Source organism: Equus quagga, chromosome 13 (assembly GCF_021613505.1).
Source record: "Equus quagga isolate Etosha38 chromosome 13, UCLA_HA_Equagga_1.0, whole genome shotgun sequence".
NCBI lineage: Eukaryota > Metazoa > Chordata > Mammalia > Perissodactyla > Equidae > Equus > Equus quagga.
Genome location: NC_060279.1, coordinates 94261843 through 94282315, shown reverse-complemented (window position 1 = coordinate 94282315; position 20473 = coordinate 94261843). Strand labels below are relative to the sequence as shown.

At 45.0% G+C, this 20473-nt stretch overlaps 1 protein-coding gene across 7 annotated transcripts in view; it reads right to left on the bottom strand.

The window, feature by feature from the left end:
- LOC124251347 (carcinoembryonic antigen-related cell adhesion molecule 1-like) overlaps positions 1-19409 on the bottom strand; it is a 1036279-nt gene extending 1016870 nt beyond the window's left edge. Inside the window, exons 1-9 of one of the 7 annotated variants that reach the window (XM_046684091.1) lie at positions 19244-19409; positions 17953-18312; positions 14014-14292; positions 13353-13607; positions 11813-12091; positions 7353-7479; positions 6556-6608; positions 5832-5863; positions 2650-2685 (exon numbers count right to left, since the gene is read on the bottom strand). In XM_046684091.1, the coding sequence (XP_046540047.1) occupies positions 2662-2685; positions 5832-5863; positions 6556-6608; positions 7353-7479; positions 11813-12091; positions 13353-13607; positions 14014-14292; positions 17953-18312; positions 19244-19307 (1473 nt within the window). In that variant the 5' untranslated portion in view covers positions 19308-19409 and the 3' untranslated portion in view covers positions 2650-2661. Of the gene's footprint in view, positions 1-314; positions 2686-2732; positions 4783-5831; positions 5864-6555; positions 6609-7352; positions 7480-11812; positions 12092-13352; positions 13608-14013; positions 14293-17952; positions 18313-19243 lie in introns of those variants that run through there. The other 6 variants (XM_046684090.1, XM_046684089.1, XR_006891734.1 and 3 more) reach the window with 6 other exon arrangements.
- Between the last annotated feature and the right edge of the window lie 1064 nt (positions 19410-20473).

Genomic DNA, 20473 nt, shown 5'->3' with positions numbered 1-20473 from the left:
GTGTTTATCCATTCATATCTTGGGGGATATTTGGGTTGTTTCCCAAATAAACAATATAATAAAAATGTTGTCTGTGGTCTTTGATGTTGTTAAAGTGAACAATGTGAGGATGGTGAAAGTACTTTCGAATCTGGCCAATAGATGGATACTGATTTTATGCCGCTTCCAGCGGTCTTGGGTCTGGAGGCACTAATGAAGAGGCCCCAGAGAAATGAGGTGATGAGGAAGGGGAAAGACAGCACACGTTTCAATTGCTGGGAAGTGAAGGAAATGAGATAATAAGTTAATGTTTTTGGCTACTATGAATAATGCTGCTATGAATGTTCGTGTATCACTCTTGGTGTGGATATCTATTTTCATTTCTCTTGGGTAAATACCTAGAAGTGGGATTGCTGAACTGTTTAAGCATATTTATATGAAAACGCCAAACTCTTTTCCAGAGTGGTTGTGCCATTTTATATTTCCACCATCAAAGTGTAAGAATATCAGTTGTTTCCCATCTCACATCCATCTCATGGGATGTCCTCCCAACTCCCCAGTTTTTCAATCTCCCTGTTTCAGGTCAGTATTTCCTAACATAAAATAAATGTGAGAATCACCTGGAAGTTCTTCAAAATTTACAAGCCCAAGTCTCACTCTAGACATACTGTATTGGCTTCTTCAGGGATGGTTTATAGGTTTATTAAGTATGTTGAAAAAGTTCTCTAGGTAATTCTGATTCATACTCCTAGCTAAAAACCACTGCTTGTAGGCTCAAGTCCTATCTATTATAGCAGAGGTTCTCCATCCTGGATACATGTTAAAAGTATCTGGGAAGCTTTAAAAAATTGCCATTGCCAGGGTTCCACCTCACACCAGTTAAATCAGGATCTGTGTGGGTGAGGCCTGAGTATTAGTTGTTTTTAAAATTTTCCCACTCATTCTAACATGTAGCCATATTTCCCATTGGATTTCTCTCTTCTCTTTTGGCATTTATCCCTTTCTATCTTTGCATTATGATAACTTTTCATGCCTTATTTGCTGTCTTAGGCTTTATGTCCCCTGAGGTAGGGACACTGCCTTTCTCATTTCTGTATCATTCATGGAGTCTAACACTGAGACTTGAGGCACAGCAGGTGCTCAATAGGATTTCATGAACAAAGGAACTGGTCATCAGGAAAAGATTCTCAATCACAGCTAGGTTGTGTTCTGTGTCTCAGGTTCACATGTTAATGCTACAGAGTCCTCATCCTCCCCGGGGTCGGAGTTGTTGCTTGTGATGACCAGTGTGGGTAACTCCTCTGTGAGAGAACAGGGAGAACATTGCCCTGTTTGGTGTTTGTTTTCAGGCATATCACTGGGACTAGGAATTACACGTGTATATGGGGTGGAGAGGCAGGGATGGGTAAGGAGACAGATCTAATTACAATGGAGGAATTATACTAGAGAGCAGTGGTAAAGAAAGTAAGAAACGTTAGTAAAGAGGAAGAAATGTGAACTTCTCTGGGTGGCCAGGGTAGGCCACTATAGATTCTGAATAGGAGAGTGAACCAGTTTTTAGGAAGGTAATGAGACAGCAGTATGCAAGGCAGATTTCAGGAGAGAGACAGAGACAAGAAGTCAAGCTGTACTTCCAGCAGCAGAGTTGTTGAGAGCCTGGGTTATTAAGGTTTACGGGAATGGAGAGAACAACACGACTGAGAGACATTGAAAAAGAATCAACAGGCTTTAATGATGTATTGAATTGGGGAAACCAAAGAGCAAGGGCTGCAGAAACAGTGGTGTTACTGCGAGAAATGAGCGTGCTGTGGGGCAAAGCTGGTTTAAATGAATATTTTCAGAAGGTAATCGGATATGTGTGTGATGAGTTCTGGGAAGCAGCAGGGGCTAAAGATAGAGATGTAGGAGGCATCTGCAGAGAGGTCCTTGAACTGTGAAAAGAGGGTGGTGAAGGGAGACAAGCAGGGTCTGAGAACTAAATCTGGTGTCGGGGTGCAGTGTATCAGTGGGGATGGGAGGAGGAGAGCGTCCAAGAAGGAAAATGTTGTCTGTGGTCTTTGATGTTGTTAAAGTGAACAATGTGAGGATGGTGAAAATACTTTCGAATCTGGCCAATAGATGGACACTGATTTTATGCCGCTTCCAGCAGTCTTGGGTCTGGAGGCACTAATGAAGAGGCCCCAGAGAAATGAGGTGATGAGGAAGGGGAAAGACAGCACACGTTTCAATTGCTGGGAAGTGAAGGAAATGAGATAATAAGTTAATACTCTGTGGAATAAATAAATGAAGGTTATTCAGGGCAGAAGAGAGCTGACCCTGTGAGAAGGGCAGAACAAAGGAACTGGGGACAAGGAAGATAGAAGGTGCTGGAGAGATTTTTATGTGGCTGAACCTGTGGAGGCTCTTGTGAGGGAAAGCTGTGTTGCTGCATCTGATTCACTGGAGCCCACTGTGCGGGAGGGGTTATTTGTCCCTAAGAAAGAGGCTGAGAGATCTTTACTCATGAAATCATCTTCTTTCTGGGAGGAAGACAGGCAGTTTCTTCCAGGCAGGTTGGGCCTGTGGCCTGTTGGTTCTAGACAGACCCACTTCGTTAGCAGACGTGCAGATGAATTTAGCTAATTCTCTGATCAGTAGATCAAATATCTGTAGACTTAGAAGTAGGCTTACTCTGATGCCCAGTTAAGCAGTTCCTCTTTCTTCTGCCTGTAAAGAAGACATTGTATAAGTAGTATCAACTGTGAGGCAGCATGTTGATGTCTGATATATAATTTTTATTATAAATATAAAGCACAATTTACAAATAATTCAGAAGTGGCCATAGCCAGGTAAAATTAAACAGCACAGAGTAGCATGGATAAGCGGAAGTCCATACAGTGTGTGTCAGGGTTAGAAAACCCTGAAAGAGGTACTGAGCACAGAGAACTCCCAACTATCCCTCTTTGAGGGTGCCTCTTAGACACAGCATGAGATAAAGTAATAAATATTGAATAAAACCTTTCTCTCAACAGCCCCAAAGAGGTTCCATCTGTGCAGAAGAAGGCTGGGTGGGAAGTGCATTTGCTTCTCCTTGTCCTGCCCTTCCTTTTGTCCTAAGACACATTGAGACTCATAGACCCCGTGAGAGAAAACAAATCTCAGAGGCTGTTCGAGAAGCCTAGGGCCCAGTGATAATATTCCTGTGCGTCCTAAGGAGCATCAGCACCAGTGCAGCTTTCTAGGTTGTAAGCAATGCCAATGGCATGAGTCACAGCATTCCCTTCAAGGCGCTCCCACTTCTCGAGGACCAAATGCACCTTAGCAGGGGCCAAGGTTTCCTGAGAAAGGGAGTGAGGCAGACAGACATGCACAGGTAGATACATGGGGTAGAATGGAGGCTGGTGATTGGCCTGAGATGCCTGGAAACTGAGTTAGATCCATTTCTAGCCATGAATGAGGAAAACAGCTTCTTCTTTTCTGTTTGGAGCCCCTGACATAAAAGCCTTGAGGAGCTCCTGGCCAAGGGGACTTGAGGGGTTTTGGTGGCTTCTTTCACTTAAAGTAGTTGGATTGGCTTACACAGCTAAGCTAAGTAACAATAACCCCTCTCACGGGGAAGGGGCGTGGGGGGTGGGCATAAGGGGTAAAGGGGCACATGTATATGGTGACTGACAAATAATAATGTACAAGTGAAATTTCACAATGTTATAAACTATTATGACCTCAATAAAAAACAATAACCCCTCTCACATAAATAAGCAGTTACAAAAATTGAAATGGCAGAATGTCTCAGAGAAAAGGAAAAAAAATCCAATACCCCAAATTGTGCATTCTTTAACAATCATTTAAATAGTCTCTGAAGGGTAGCTCTCTCATTCCCTTCCCAAATTCCCAGCAGATTGTCTCTGTTAACAGCTGATTGCTCCCTAAAGCTGTAACTCCTCCTTCTGTGGACATTTACTTGAATAAAGCCTGTAAAGTTATCGAAAACCTGTGTGCATTTTTCTTTTGCATTTTCCATTAGGAATCACCTACAGACTTTAGCAAATAGTTTTCCTCGTTGCTTCTAGTGGGTTCTCTGAAGACAGGCTTGCCAAAGGGCTTAGGTGGTATTCCAGCCAAGCAGCAAGGTGCTTAGGCCCTGGTACTACAGGTAGACAACACTGACAGTGGACAAAGGTCTAGAATCTCCCAGTTCAGAATTGGTTATATATTTCTTTTCCTGTGTCTGGTGGCTTCCCCCTGGGCTTTGGAGAGATGGGAGAAACTTTTACTTTTAGTTTTTCTCTGTTCTTTTTTGGCACATGCGTTTCAGTGGATAAGAACATATCTCTCAAGGTTATGGCAAATTCAACTTAGGACTGGGGTGGGAAGGTGAGTCTGCTCTGAATAGGTAAATATAAAACAAGTCTAGGTCAGGAGAGGAGGAGGGGTGGGAGGTTCTGGCAACTCTCTCCCAAGGTCTTCTTTGCCAAATTTCAAAGAGTAGGAAGGTTGGGTTTCCTACAGATTCCCGGATGCACCTTTTCATTTATTGACACTGAGGGGAGGGGCTGTGACCAGGCAGCCTGGAGGTGCCTCATTTGGAAGTTAAGGGGAGGGGAAGTCTTCTTCCCCTTTTCTCTGAGGGTAAAGGGATCCTTCCAGTAACGGGGATGAGAAGCTTGGAGTAAGTCAGCAGTGCAGTGAACAGGGCAGGATATGTTACTTCTTTTTTACTTCTGAATAAACTGTTTCTGTGGCTGATGGGGGTGGGGAGGCTGAAGTTGGCTTCTCGGATTCCTGGACATTGAAGTTCAGGGAAGAATATGTAACTTCATCCATCTGAAAGGCATGAGCAGTGGTCAGTTAAATCAGTGTCATAGGTCAGGCCCTCACCGGTCTAGTGTGATTCAGTACCACCTGCTATCACCACTTTGAAACTTTTAGCTTTGGAGAAGGGCTTTTATCACCTATTATTTCTGCTTGCTAACATCCTCTGAATGATCATTGGAAGAGAGAGGTTATGGTATCGTACAAAGGAATATGATGATACAGCAACGATAGTGAACACACTACGAATGCATACAACAATATGGATGAATCTCACAAAACAAGTTTGAGTGAAAGAAGCCAGTTATGGATAAGGATATGCTGTGTCTTTCATTTATGTCAGAGCATAAACAGGCAAAACTAATCTAGTGCATTGGAAGGCCGGATAGTGGTTACTCTTTGGAGGGAAGTAACTGGAGGGATTTTTGTGGGGAGGATGACATGTTTTGTTTCTTGATTTTGGTGCTGCTTACATGGGTATGTTCAACTTGTGAAAATTCATACATCGTTAAAATATACTTATGATTTAAGCACTTTTCAGTGTATATGTGTACACTATTGAAAGGTTAAGATGAGAAAACTATGGTAAAATTATTAAAGGAACTAAGACGTCAGACCCATTGGAATGGAAGTTATCCTTTGACAGTAAGAACAGAGTCAGACTGAAGGTAGAATGATTGAGGCCTTCCTTGTGTTGGGCATGGTGCTGGGTGCTTTGCATTTGTATCTCAGTGAATTCCTTCACCTCCTCTTTGAAGTAAGCAGCACGCCCATTCTGAGATGACAAAGCCGAGAATCAGAAAGGTTAAGCTACTTGTCCACTGTCACAGAGCTACTAAGAGTCTCAGCCAGGATTCAAACACAACATGGGGATAATTTGAAAGTCCACATGAGTGTAACGAGGTAGACTCATGGGAGTCCTTACCAACACTGCTTTGTTTGCGGCTGCATCGAGGAACTTCGACCCAAACCTGGTCTCACATTAGTGTCTTCAAGAATAACCCATTCTATACAGAGGTATTTCCATGAGAAAATGAGCCAGTGAAACTGGCTGTGCTTACCTTGTTAGGAGAATTGTCAGAGTGGCCCTGACCTGGGGAAGCAAAAGAAGAGTTACCTATGGAAATACAAAGCTGACTTATGGCCTTAGAATGAGGCTGTACCTAAGATGTTGTGATTTCTAGTTGAAGGAGGTGGCAGGTGTTGGGAGGATGGAGTGGGGAGATGGCCCATGATTTCTTAAGGAATTGTCCTCCCTCAGAATGTGTGGTCCAGACCCAGGGCATTAGTACCGGAGGAGGGGCAGAAGTAGAGCCACAGGAGGCCTCAGTCCACTTCTGAAGATTTTTTCCTGGTCACAACACCTTGATTTTTTCCTTGATGCGTCTCTTAGCAAGAGGTTTCAGTGGCAAGGAGGGGCATTGCGACCCACAGCACCCAGAGCACCACAAGACAGGGAAAGTCTCACCAAAGGAGATGCCCACATCCATAAAGAGGCAGGAGGGGGAAGGAGGAAGGATGAGGAAATGGCTCCTGGAAACAAGTCCATCTTACTCAGGCCTGCCTGGCCTAGGCAGAGTGTGCATCTCTCCTGGGGCTGTGTCCCAGGGGAATCTGCTGTGGCTAGGAAGGGTGTGAGGACTTAGGCCAACTTAACGTTGGGAAGTGGAGATCCCCTCTAAAAATTCAGAAGGTAGGGAGTGGTGTGGGAATCCAGGATTCCCTGCTAGGACAAGGCACATGGTGGAACACACCAGCTCTCACTGGGTGAGTGGCTTTACTTACTGTGGTTGGAGGCTGAGGGTTTGTGCTCTGTGAGATCATGCTGGACACTTGCCCTAAATAAATATCAGACACTGTGACTGCTATTCCCAAGCATAGGATCTTTGCTCCTTAAATGAGAAGGACACTGTCAGCAGATAATTCCTCAGGCTCCTCAATGTTCATTTATTCCATGGCAGGTACTGCCTTTCCTCTCAGGGCCTCCTTCCTCAGTCTACCCTTGATTCCTTCCAGTGTTTACTCCTTCCCTGTTTGCTGGATGTGCACATTTAGGTCCATTCTTCATCAACTGCTTCTGAGCCTACTTCTACCCTGACACCGTTCCCCTTTTGTAAGTAGATGCTGTTTTTTTTTTTTTTTTCCTCACTTTCTTTATTGCCCAAGACGCCTTTGGTTGTTTCTGCTTTTTCTTAGGTTCTCTTCCTGTCTTATCCCTCCCTCCTCCTGCTGCTATGGTCGAGAGAGCACAAGACTCGCTTTCTCCTGTACCTCGTATCATTTCCTCGTTTGTTTTCCTTCTTGTACCTTGGCTTCCCTGACTGGGAGACATAGGAACATAATTGGATCTGCCCCCTCTTAACCAGATGGGGATGGGAATAACCATGCCCAACAGACAGTGGGGTAGAGGAAGAATGAAGACCAGGGAGGAAGAGACCCACAGGAATTAGTGCTGAGAAGCAGAGGTTTAGGAGGGAGGAGGAACAGATGCAGGCCCAGAGACAGTGTTGAAGTCTCCTTCCCTCTCCCAAGCATGGCGGTTAGCCTTGGAGAAAGCAGAACATGAGGAAAGGCCGTCATACCCTCCAGTCTTTCTGATGTACAAAAAGTACACCAGGGCTGCTATCAGAGCGACCCCGGCCAGCACTCCAATCACGATGCCACCAATAGCCCCAGCTGAGAGTCCAGAACTTCCTAGTGTTGGATCATCTGTCATGGAAAGAAAAGAGAAGAATGAGTGAAAGTGACATTATATTACAGTGGAGTTACCCTGGGAAATAACTCTCAACATGGAGTCGTCTCTACTTGTTCCTTCAAGGGATAAATTTTCTGTGGGAAGGTTGCTGTGAGGTGATTAGCTGACTATGTCCTTGCAAATCTTTTCTCTTACTGTATTTCTAAGTTGGTGGTCAGACTTGCCTCAATTTTACCCTGGTCTTTCTGGACTCAGATATTTTTGAAGGCTCTGGAAATGTGAGAAAGGCTAATGGCTCTTTTTGTATGTTATAACTTCCCATGTTTTCATGGTTGCATCTTTCTCTGTGTACCAGGTGTGGCAGCCATGAGTATGTGCCTCTCAGGTCTCTTGTGGTGGGGACTTAACTCACAGATGGTCTGGGCTAGTGCACTCTGAATTCACCATCTCTGTTCACCATCACCATTCAATGCACAGTGACCACCCTTCCCACAGGCTCCCGGCCAGGATATGAAAGCAATCCCAATTCTGTGAGAAACGATTTTCCTCTGATGGGTGACTTTAGCTCAAGGACTCCCTGTCAGCCTTGTAGACACTCTCTTGGAGCTGCACTGCAAGCTAAAGCTTCCTTCCTTCTCTTTCTCCTTCACAGGGATCAGATCTGCACCGTGGTCTGAGGAATCTCCCATGCTCTTCCCACTCCCATCCTACTTTCCCTCACAGGCATTTTTCCCAATAAATATCTTGTATGTCTAATCTCATCTCGGCTGCATCTCAGGGGATAAAAACTAACATACTAGGCTGAAACTTTGCATTCAACTCCTTTTTTTCCTTTCCAGTATTGATTCAGTAACCATGTCTTAATGTTTTTTTCTGTAATGCCCTCCTGTATATAATGGCTTTTATATCTGTTTCTTCTTTTTTATTTCTCTTGCCTTCACCAGTCAATTCAATGCTGATGATTAATATTAACGTTAGCTACTATAATGGGGTAGTTACTCTGTGCCAGGCTCTGTGCTATATACTTTACATCTCATTTGATTCATATAATAACCCTGTCAGATAGACATTATTTCCTTTTTATAGATGAAAAACCTGAGGCTTACAATGGTGAACAATTTACCCACCATCATATGGCCAGTAAAAGGTGGATCTGGGATTTGACCCTAGGGCTTTCTGATTTCATAGGGTCTAATGATAATAGTAGTAATAAGAGTAGCTAACACTTATGGAACATTTTCTCTGTGTGTGGCATTTTCTGAAGGGTTTAATTGATTATTACATTAAATCTTTAAAATAATAACATTAAGCAAATACTCTTATTGCAATTTTCACTTGAGGAATATGAGGCTTAGAGAACTTAGGAATCTTGTGCAAGAAATTGGTAATTGTAAATGCCTAGATTAAAAAAGCAGAAAGATCTAAAATCAACAACATAATTTTACGTATAAGGAACTAAAAAAAGGACAAACTAAACTCAAAGCTAGCATAAGGAAGGAAATAACAAAGATTATAGTGGAGATAAATAAAGTAGAGAATGGGAAAATAATAAAGAAAAAATCAATAAAACAAAGTTGGTTCTTCAAAAATGATTAACAAAATTGACAAATCTTTAACTAGATTGACCAAGAAAAAAGAGAGAAGATTCAAATTACTAAAATCAAATTCAAATTACTAAAAGAAATGAAAGTGGGGAAATTACTATCAATTCTACAGAAGTAATACGAATTTTAAGAGTACTGTGAATAATATGCCAACAAATTGGATAATCTAGATGAAATGGACAACTTCCTAGAGGAAACAAAACTTACCAAGATAGAATCACATAGAAATAGAAAATATGTATAGACCTATAACTAGTAAAGAGATTGAATTAGTAAAAGCATTCAACAAAATTCAACATCCTTTCATGATAAAAATACTCAAAGTAGGGATAGAAGGAAACCATCTCAACATTACACAGGCCATATATGAAAAACCCACAGCTAACATCATACTCAATGGTAAAAGACTGAAAGTTTTTTCTCTAAGATCAGGAGCAAGACAAGGATGCCTGCTTTTGCCACTTCTATTCAAAATAGTACTGGAAGTTCTAGCCAGAGAAGTTAGGCAAGAAAAAGAAATAAAAGGCATCCAAATTGAAAGAAGTAGTAAGATGATCTTTGTTTACAGATGACAAGCACTTACATGTAAAACACTGAAGATCCCACAAAAAACTGTTAGAACTGATAAATAAATTCATGCAAAGTTGCAGGATACTACATCATCATGCAAAAACTAGTTGTGTTTCTATACACTAACAATAAACAACCTGAAAAGGAAATTAAGAAAACATTCCATTTACAACAGCATCAAAAAATATTTAGGAATCAATTTAATCACAGAGTTGAAAGACTTGTAAACTGGAAAACCATAAAACATTGCTGAAAGAAAAAAAAAACATAAATAAATGGAAAGGCAAACCGTGTACATGGAGTAGAAGACTAAATATTCTAAGATGCTGATACCACCCAAAGTGATCTACAGATTCAATGCAATCCCAATCAAAGTCCCAAAGATATTTTTTTGCAGAAATAGAAAAATCCATCCTAAAATTCATGGGGAATTTCAAGGGACCCCAAATATCCAAAACAATCTCAAAAAAGAACAAAGTTGGAGGACTCACACTTCATGATTTCAAAGTTTACTACAAAGCTATGGTAATCAAAACAGTGTGGTACTAGCATAAAGAAAGACATATAGATCAATGGAATAGAATGGAGAGCCCAGGAAAAAACTCTTGCATATATTGTCTAGTGATTTTTGAGAAGGGTGCCAAGACCATTCAATGGGGAAGGGTTTTTTCAACAAATGGTTTTGGGAAAAGTAGATATCCATGCGAAAGAATGAAGTTGAACCCTTACTTAACACCACATGCAAAAAATTAGCAGAAAATGGATCAAAGACCTAAATATGAAAGCTAAAACTATAAAAACTCTTAGAAGAAAACGTAGAGTGAAAGCTTCATGAATTTGGATTTGGCAATGATTTCTTAGATATGAAAGCAAAGGCAAAGGCAACAAAAGAAAAAATAGATAAATTTGACTTCGCCAAAATTAAAAACTTTTGTGCATCAAAGAACACTTACAACAAAGTGAAAAGACAACTCACAGAGTGGGAGAAATATTTGCAAATCATATATCTGATAAGGGATTAACATCCAGAATATATAGAGAACTTCAACTCAACAACAACCAAAAACCCAATAGAAAAATGGACAAAGGACTTAAATAGACATTTCCTAAAAGAAGATATATAAATGACCAAGAGGCACAGGAAAAGATGCTCAGCATCACTAATCATTAGGGAAATGCAAATCAAAACCACAATGAGATACCACCTCATACCCAGTAGGTTGGCTATTATATATATATAAAAAAAGACAGAAAACAAGTCTTGGCAAGGATGTGCAGAAACGGAAATTTCTGTGCATTGCTGGTGGGATGTAAAATGGTGCAGCCACTGTGCAAAATAGTATGGCAGTTCATCAAAAAATTGAACATAGAATTGCCTCTTAATCCAGCAATTCCACTTCTGGGTATTTTCCCCTAAGAAGTGAAAGCAGGGATTTGAACAGTATGTGTACACCTATGTTCATAGCAGCATTATTCACAATGACCAATAGGGGGGAACAATCCAGAAGTTTACAGATGGATGAATGATAAGCAAAATGTGACAAACACATACAAGGGAATATTGTTCAGCCTTTAAAAGGAATGAAATTCTGATGTACACTACAACATGGATGGAGCCTTGAAGACATTTATGCTAAGTGAAATAAGCAAGACACAAAAAGGACAAATATCATGTGATTCCACTTATATGAGGAACCTAGAATAATCAAATTCATAGACACAGAAAGTAGAATGGTGGTTATGAGCGGCTGAAGTAGGGAGTAGGGAGTTATTGTTTATTGGGAACAGAGTTTTAGTAAGATAAGAGGACAAGTTTTGGAAATGGATAGTGCTGATGGCTGCACAACAATATGAATGTACTAAAGCAATGGAAAACTGTACACTTAAAAATGGTTAAAATGGTAAATCTTATGTATATTTTATCACATTAAAAAATGGTAACAGAAGAAACCCAGAATCTTGTGTAAGATCACACTGTACATGCCAGACTCATGATAAGAAACTTAGTATATCTGATTCAGAGACTGAGCTCTTAACCACTTTGCCATTCCATTTACTATAATGGTCTCTTGGTTTATATTCTAGCCCCTGTGACTTTGGTCCACTTTGCACCACATTGATAGAGTCATCCATCGACCCAGAAAAATGCGGGATGGGGCAATTGGTCACTTACATTTCACATCCAGTCTGAGGAGGTCGCTTTTGCTGGCACTGACCAGGTTGGAGACCTCACACTGATAATCCCCCGCATCCTCCCTCCTGATGGGGTCTATGGTGAGGGTGCTGTTGTCCTGGGACAGCTTCATCCTCTCTGTGAGCTGTAGACTCTGGTTATTAAAGAACCACTGGATGGAGATCCCAGTGTCATTTGTGAAGCAGGTCAGGACCACAGGGTCCTGATGTTCTGTGACTGTGGTGTTGCTGGCTTGGATGGAGGGTTGTGCCACGGGCTCTGTGGAGAAACAGAGGAGGTGACTGACTGAGAGTGGGCCTGGGACCTCGCTCCTTCCTCAGAGATTTCAGCCAGTTCTCAGATCCCACAGTGAGTTCTGTAAAGGTGACTGTGACCGCTGCAGAAGAACAACTGTCTTTGTTCATGTGACGATCTGTATGGAGAGGGCTGCATCTCCTCCTTTAATCCAAGGTCACCTTAGGATAACCCCTGACCAGTTCTCCTGGACATCTCCCTAGCATCAGCACCAGGAACCTCTTCTCAGCCCACGTGTCCAGCATCCTCATCATCAGCTGGAATTTTTTCCCCATTGGATTTTGTGTGACCATTTGCTAGAGCTTTCTGTGACTATGAATGATCAGGCCCCCTCTCTAGTACGTAGCTTTACGTAGAGAAGGGAAAGCATTTCCTTTTTGTTAATAGTTTATTAGAGAATGAGTATGGCCCAGCCAGTCTTCATGACCTTAGGACCTGGAAAAGTTCCAATATAAAGGATTTCTCAATCTGCATACGACTTTTACTTCCTGGCCTGTAGTCTCAATATCACAGAGAAGAGAATCTCTAGAGACAAGTGGTCACAGTTTTAATAAAAGGCTGGTACTCTTAGCCCTCTCTGTAAATTATAAACTTTTTGGCACTGCTCCTTCTGTCCCATGAAGGGACTTCATGGATGAATCTACCTATTTTTCCAGGTATGCACCATTATTCACTGTTCTCCTTTGGTATACATATGTGCTGGTGTCACACAGTGTCATACAGCTGGTGACTTCAGAAATAGGACACAGCTCAGAGGAGTCTGAACCAAGGTTTGCTCTTTCCCAATTTCCCTGCAGCCTGGTCTGAGAAAGGCTCTGGTGTCGATTGGCAGCACAGTTTGGCCAGACTGAAGTCAGGCCACCCATGTACTTTCTCTACATGCCCCATATCCCACCACAGATGGCATCAGAGCAGTCAGTCATAAGGCAAGCCTGGAGCAGAAGGATCTTCTTCCTTCTCCCTCTGTGAAACACCCTTCATTGTATGGGGCTTTGTAGGGCTGAGAAAACCCCCTCCCCACATTCCAGGCTGGACCCACATCTGCCCTGGGAAATCAGAGAATAAGGGGAGGAAGCGTCTCCAGAGATGTAGTGGAAGGGTTCAGATTTGGGATTTGCTTGCGTCCGTGGACACAGGATAGGAAATAACTTCTCCCAGGCTCTTTTCTGAAAACTAGACAGACTCGATCCAGAGCCTCATGTTGATGGTCCAGGGAGCCACTTACCAGAGATTGTGATAGTCTTGACTGTGGTCCTATTGAGGCCAGTGACAGAGTTATGAACGAGGCAGGCATAGGATCCACTATCATTCGCACTGATGTTGGGGATAAAGAGCTCCTGTGTGGATTGCTGGGGCCTCCCATTGATAAGCCAAGAATACTGTGCGGGTGGGTTAGAGGCCGCGTGGCAGGAGAGGCTGAGGTTTGCCCCTGGATGGTAATAGGAGTCTGAGGGGGAAATGATGGGGGTGTCCGGGCCATCTGGAGCAAACAGAATAAAGCCACATGTGATGTAATCATGGGGAAGGAGAAGCTCCTGGTATATTCAAGGGCCACAATGTCCCTCTGAGCTGGGTCGTAACCTTGTTTGAAAAGTCCCAACCCTGACCCCTCTGTGTTCGCTCATCCTGAGTCTGAGACATTCACCTGTTTCTCCCATCACAGGTTGTTGACCCTGAGCCTCAAGACAGGAGCAGACTGTCCTCTCCTAGTCTTGTCTCAAGGATGGGCCTGCCCAGATTTACCTGAGACGGGAAGCCATGGCCAGCCTAGTGTCCAGGGGTGAGGGTCTGTGTACTTGGACTCGAGAGGGATGGATGTGGCCTTGCCTCTGGCACTGTGTATTTGGGCAGGCAGCCTGGGTCAGGTAGGGACAGAAGTTACTCACAGAGAACATTGAGGTAGAATGGGTCACTGCGACGGGCACTCACTGGGTTCCGGGTTTCACACTCATAGGGTCCTGTGTCATTTCTTGTGATATGAAGTAAAGTGAGAGTCCTGTTGTCCAGGGACAGCTCCAGCCAAGTGCTGTCCAGGAGGCTCTGATTGTTGATCGACCACAGGTAGGTGGTGTCCTGAGTCTCAGGTTCACATGTTAACACTACAGGGTCCTTGTGCTCCATGGGGTTGGAGTTGTTGCATGTGATGTTGGGTTTGTTTAACTCCGCTGTATAGATAACAGAGAATACTGCCTTGTTGGTACCTTTGATTCCTCCAACGTCAGCTTCAATCAGAGTTGGCATCTCTCACTTCTCAGCCAACCCAAGTCCTTAAAAGAATAAGGCAGGCCTATGTATATCAAGACAAATGCATGAGGATCTGAGCACTCAGAGAATGTAAGGCTGCCTGCTCTATGTCTGGGGGGAAACACAGACTTTCCCAAGTCAAATAAGCATCAGGGTTGGTCATGAAATTCACAGAACTGGGTCAGAGACCACCCAGCACTTCTGCTGGCTCTTCACTGACCAGCTAACTGTCTGACCAACCTTGGGATCCTCACCTGGAAACTGTGGGTGCTGAGGTCCTTTCTATTACACAGACCTACATCGCCTAGCATAAAAGTGTTTTCCCTGAGGCCTTGCTTTCCAGGGTTGTCCTAGAGGTGGGTAGTGATGGGCCTTCCTATGGTTCTTAAACCCAGAGAGGATTGAACATGATAGTCTGGGAGACCAGGGAGACCAGGAGCAAGCCTAGAGGTCAGCTCAACACTCAAGATGCAGGGCCATGAAGTGGGGCAGGTCTGCCCAGGTGTTCCATGGTGACTGGCATGAGACAGTGACTCCATAAAGGCTAGAACAGAGTGAAGACTAGAAATGATCCAGAAAAGAGTGAGGGGGACAGGTGGGAGCTGGCTGGATTTGGCAGCAGAGCCATCTGCTCTGCCCTTGGTCTTTAAGATCTCTTCTCCCACAGCAGAGGGCAGTGAAGACCATGTTGATCTTTCCGGAAATATAAGTGGATGTTTTCAAATGCAGAAGGGGTGACTGGTGAAAGGCATGGGGTGGGGGTGGGGGATGGAATCTAGCCCTTATGGATTATTTGTAAACACAGTTATGAGACAGAAATCTGAGGAGAAGTTAAATTGTTTCCATATTGAAAATTAATATTAATGCCCCGAAGATCTAAGACCAGTTTCTGGAGGAATATCTCTCTAGAAAGCACTAAAGATCATAGACTAAATTCTGCAGTCCAACCAGGATCACATTATGATTAAAGGAAGATGCTAAAGGGGGTTTGAAATCAGTGGCTCCCTGGATAGATAGAGAGATGAGTCTGTTAAGAGAATTGATCAGGGGGCAATTCTGAGGTGTCTCTGTTATATAACGGAAGGAATGCTACTGAATTAGTCAAAATGATATGTGTTAAATTTAGGAAAGAGGACCCTATCACCAGTTTCTATGGACAGTCAGGCTAAATGGGAAGGAGGTCTAACAATTGCATGTAGTTTTCTTTGAACCTCAGGAAATGCAAGTTTGATCAAATTCATCCAAATTGAGCAGCATCTAAGTGAAAGGGCAGTGACTGGTAGATCTCACCATCTGTGAGCATCCCACCCTGTGGTAAAGGTGTCATCATGAGGACCTATGTGTGTGAAACAGGCAGCAAACCAGTCAGACAGTGCAGGGTCTGGGCAGCCCCACCTTGGGAAGTTCTCAGGAACCACTGGAAGAATGGGAGCCTCACGAGGATGAGGATGTGAGTCAGGAGTCAGAGTGGTGAAATGAGCCTGTGAGCTTTTGGGGACCGCAGACCTGTCCGTCTGCCTTTGACTCCCTAGTTGAGTCACAAAGAGTAGATTGAGGGGTAACATGTCTCGGTCACCTGGCGTGTTCCACTTGTTGACATCAAGGAGGGAAAGATCCCTGAATGGGGGCAAAGCAGAAGCTAGTTCTCTTGGTGACCTGGGGGAACTAGCTTGTGATGGATCCTCAAGGGGCTGCTGTTCCCACTGATTTCTGTGTGCTTTACTGTTGCCCAGGAGTCTGGGCCTGACCATAGGTGTTAGCAGAAGAATCTGAGGAAGGCTTAAGAGTGGGGGAAGCTGTGCAGAGCAGGGGCAGTTCCAGCTGGAATGAAGCAGGTGGAAGATGAGGGACATGGAAGGAAGTGAGAGAGCCAGACACATCAAAGGTTGTGAGCAGTGGGGTTTACAAGTGACTTCAAAGATCCCAGAGACCAAGAGCCTGTGGCTACCCCAGGAGCAGGACCAGAATAGCCCAGAAAACCTTCCCATGCTGAGCAGCCCCACAGTCATCATGATACCCTCCTCTCAGAGAGGCCTTAGGGACTAGTGGTCAGAGGGATGGAACATGGGTCTCAGCCCCTGGGGAGATAGGGAACAGTATCACCATAACCTCTTAGGACTCTGCATCCAGGTTTCAGTCTGTGAAGAGATAATGGATCGTTCATTCATTCATTCACCATTCATTCTCTCCCTCCTTCATGAGAGAGCAATTGAGTTGTTGGGACTTGTGCTGGCTGCAGGCGTAGAGTGGCAATGAGAAAGCAAAGCCCTTTCCTTTATACTCCAGTGGGAGAGACACCAACACATAAGGAAACAAATAAGTGATATCAAGTCCTGTGCAGGGAGAGTATGGATCGGTCACCTGAGGGGGAGGCCTGGACATTCCTGGCACTGACTCTGATTGTTGGTGAGGGTAATTTAGTTCTTGAGTAAAAACAGGTTAAATCTCCATTTACTGTCACTCCTCAGACCAGAAAATCTACTTTGAGCTGTGGATGCCTAAGAAAAAGGGATCTGATCCAACCGTTGGTCTTGGGGTCCATAGACACTTAATAAGGCCCCTGGGGTGGTGGAGAGGTCAGGGCTGTGGTTGCACAAAGATCTGGCCATGACTCTGATCTGATGTTCATGGTTTGTGGCCCTGATTCAATGCTTATATCTCTTTGTGCCTCAGTTTACCCTGAATAAAATCAGGTAAATGGTCTCTAGATTACCAGGTTGTCTGTGAGTTAACCTTAAAGTATCCCCAAATACCTGACCTAAAGCTTAGTATTGAGGACCTGCCTAAATAAAGGCAACTACATGTTATTTGCATTCATGAGAGAGAGCTCTCTGGGCCTGATCCCTGGTGGATGAGCAGCTGCCAGGAGGCTCTTCTCTCTTCTGTTCCTCCCTGGTGATGCTGACCATCCTTTGGAGTCCCCTATACCTCCAGGGCACGTGGCTAATGGCATGGGGACCTTGTCCATCTGTGCTCTCCCTGCCAAGTCTCAGGTGAAGGATCAGGCTCTGTCCCCGACCAGATGTGGCTCTTAGGGCTGAGCCCTGGCTGGTGACTGTCTCAGGAGCCTCAGGACTCAGGCAGCTAGGAAATCATTGCTTCCAGAAAGTCCTGCCCAGGAAGCCAAAATCCAACCCCGGCATAGGCTCCCCAGGGTCACTGGAGTCAGGAGCACTGGGACAGGGATCTGGGCAGGGGCTTCCCAGGGCTGAGCTGCTCTGTGAGAATCTCAGGGCCCCCCACAGACCCGGCTGTGACTGAGCCCTGCAGGATCTGCCACAAAGTCATGTTCACAGGGAGGGGCCCAGGGGGCTGGACTGAGACTGACCTTCCTCTGCTGAGTTACTCCCATCAGACTGTCCTTCTCTCTGCAGGGAATATCTGCAAGGGCTGCATTCTGGGAAAGGATTTCCGATCTTATGAAGTTTGTCTCCACTATGTGAGCCTGCACTAAAAGCTTAAACCTCAACCTGAGACATAATGCAGAGGGAGATGTAGGCATAGCCCATGGCTGTCAATCCTGCATGTATGAAGTAGAATCACCCCACCCAACAGCCAGAGGTCAGACAGGAATCACTCACGGTATACGCGGAGCTGTCCAGTTCCTACTTCACCTTGATAACTTGTATTTATGACTTGTAGGGTGTAGTATCCTGTGTCCTCCTGGGTGACATTCCGGAACAGCAGGGATCCATTAGAGTATATTGTCTCTCGACCACTGTATACAGGCCCTGGGGTAATTTCTACTGGGCCTATCTTATATGATGCAATTTCTTGATGGTGATCTACTTTGTCCCCTTTGTACCAGCCATAGGCTGCAAGATTCCCAGGCAGATTACGGACAAGGAAAATAACATCCTTCCCTTCAGCAACATTGGTTGGCATCAATTCAATAGTGAGTTGGGCAGTGGTGGGTGGGTTCCAGAAGGTTGAGAGTAAGACTAGGAGGAAAGAGAGAGAGATCAATCAATATTTGGACCTATGTATTGGGATGGAAAGATGAGGCCCTGGGTCCTGACTGGTCTCTTCCTCTCTTAGACTTGGAGTGTGTGTGTGTTGTATGTGCACGCATGTGTGTGTATGTATGTGCGTGTGTATCTCCTACTGGTCAAGGTCAGCAGCATGACCACCATTACTTCAGCCCCTTTGATCTTGTTATTTCCTCTGTTCCCATTACTCTTCCCCATGTGTCTGCCCAGCTCACTCCCTCCCTGCCCTCAGCGCCCTGCTCACTCTCAGGGGCATCCTTGGGAGATGCCTTCCCTACCACCTGCTCTAAAGACCCTCTGTCTTCACTTTCTGACCTTTCCCTGCTCTGTTCCCTTCATGACACTTGTCAGTTCCTGACATCACATTCTAGATCTCTGCTCATTTGTCTTCCTCCCCATGGACTGTGAGCTTCATCAAGACAGGGACTTGTCTGATCTTGTTGTTCCCCCAGTGCCTGGAACAGGCTGCAAACACCTGTGGATGAATGAATGAGTGTCCCAGGGCCCTCCATGTCCTGCTGTTTATGTGCTATTTTCTACAGCTGCCGGGCAAAGACAATGTTTAGTTCCCCTGCTTAAGTATTTTTTTCCCCTGTCAGCAATTGTGATCATTGTCATCAGTTTCCAGAATTTCTTGTTCAGAGATGATTAACTCATAGAACATACAGCAATTGAGGTTTTCCTGCCTTTCACGAATTCCAGTTCCCTTAGATTTTCCTGTTGCTGAGTTCCCTCCCCGACCCTACTCTGCTCCTGGGTCCTCTCTCCTTAGGTCCAAACAGAAACCGTCTGTCTCCTCTCAAGTCCTATCCTCCCAGGAGACCCCAGCCGGTCTCTTTTCTTCCATCCCCCTGCCCACCCTCAGGGAACTGCCCATTCTCACCAGCCAGCAGGAGCCCCTGCCAGGGGACACACCCTTTGCCGGCAGGGGCTGTTGGGAGTTCCATGGTGTCTGCTGCCTGCTCTGTCCCTCCCTCCGAGAGAAGAGCCTGGGCTCCAGAAACGCTCACAAGCACTGCTGCTCCTGAAGCCTCAGCTCTGCTGTCCTTCCTCCCTCTGTGCTGAGCCTCTTCCTGGGGCAAGGAAGCTTTTTGGGTCACATGGGCTGGGGGCGGAGTCTCTGACCAGGACCCTCCCCCTCTTTCCTCTCATTCCTGCCTCCTTTATCCATACTTTCTCTTTCCTTTCTATCTATTTCTGTTTTCTGGGAACTGCTGCGGTCTCTGCCTTCTTTAGCAGTGATTGTCCCGCCCCCTAACAGACGTTTCTGTTTGGACAAGCACAAGCCTGGGACGTTGGTGCCCTGGGCAGTCCCCACAGCTCCTGGTCTGTGTGCACAGTCAGCTTCCCCCGCCGCCCTCTCTCATCCACATCTGGCTTTTTTTCTTCAGAGCAGAAGCCCAGGAGCTACATCAGGAACTCTTGTCACAGGGATGTCACCCCTGCTGTGCATTGGAATCACCTGTGGAACTTTATAAAGATGGTGAATGTCCAGGTGACACCTTAAAAATGCTCTTTCAGCAGCTGCCCTGGTAACATAGATGCCCTGCCAGGCTGAGATCCCAAGGAGGGAGGAGTGGGGGAGGCTCTTTCCCTCTCCTGTGTACAGGGAGGGTCTGCAGATGCTATTAAAAATACAGATTCTACCCCAGCAGGTGTGGGGTGGACCTCAGAGTCTGCATCTAACAAGCTCTCGGGTGATGTTGACCACACTGGCCTGTGGAGCACACTTTCAATAGCACAGCTGATGGGGACCCCTGTTCCTGACAGGATTACAGCCATGCCCCAGCACTGGGCCTTGGGTCTGTCAGCACTACACAGAGACCCAGGAGTCCCCAAATCCAGGGGATTATTTCCACTTTTGATACAGAAACCCTACTGGGCACCAGGGTCTTCCCAGTGTCCTTAAATGCTCTGGGAAGGTTGGATTTACTCCCAGCAGGAATGTCACAGAGATGACTCGGGGGCTGAGAAAAGGGCAAGCTGAGTGGTGACTGCTGATGGGGACCTGCCTTCCATCTTCAGGTGTCACCAGCCTCTGACAGCCTGTGGCTCTACTTTCAGGGACAGACACCCAGTACCAGTGTCTCAGGAGGAGTTGCAGTTGCTGGAT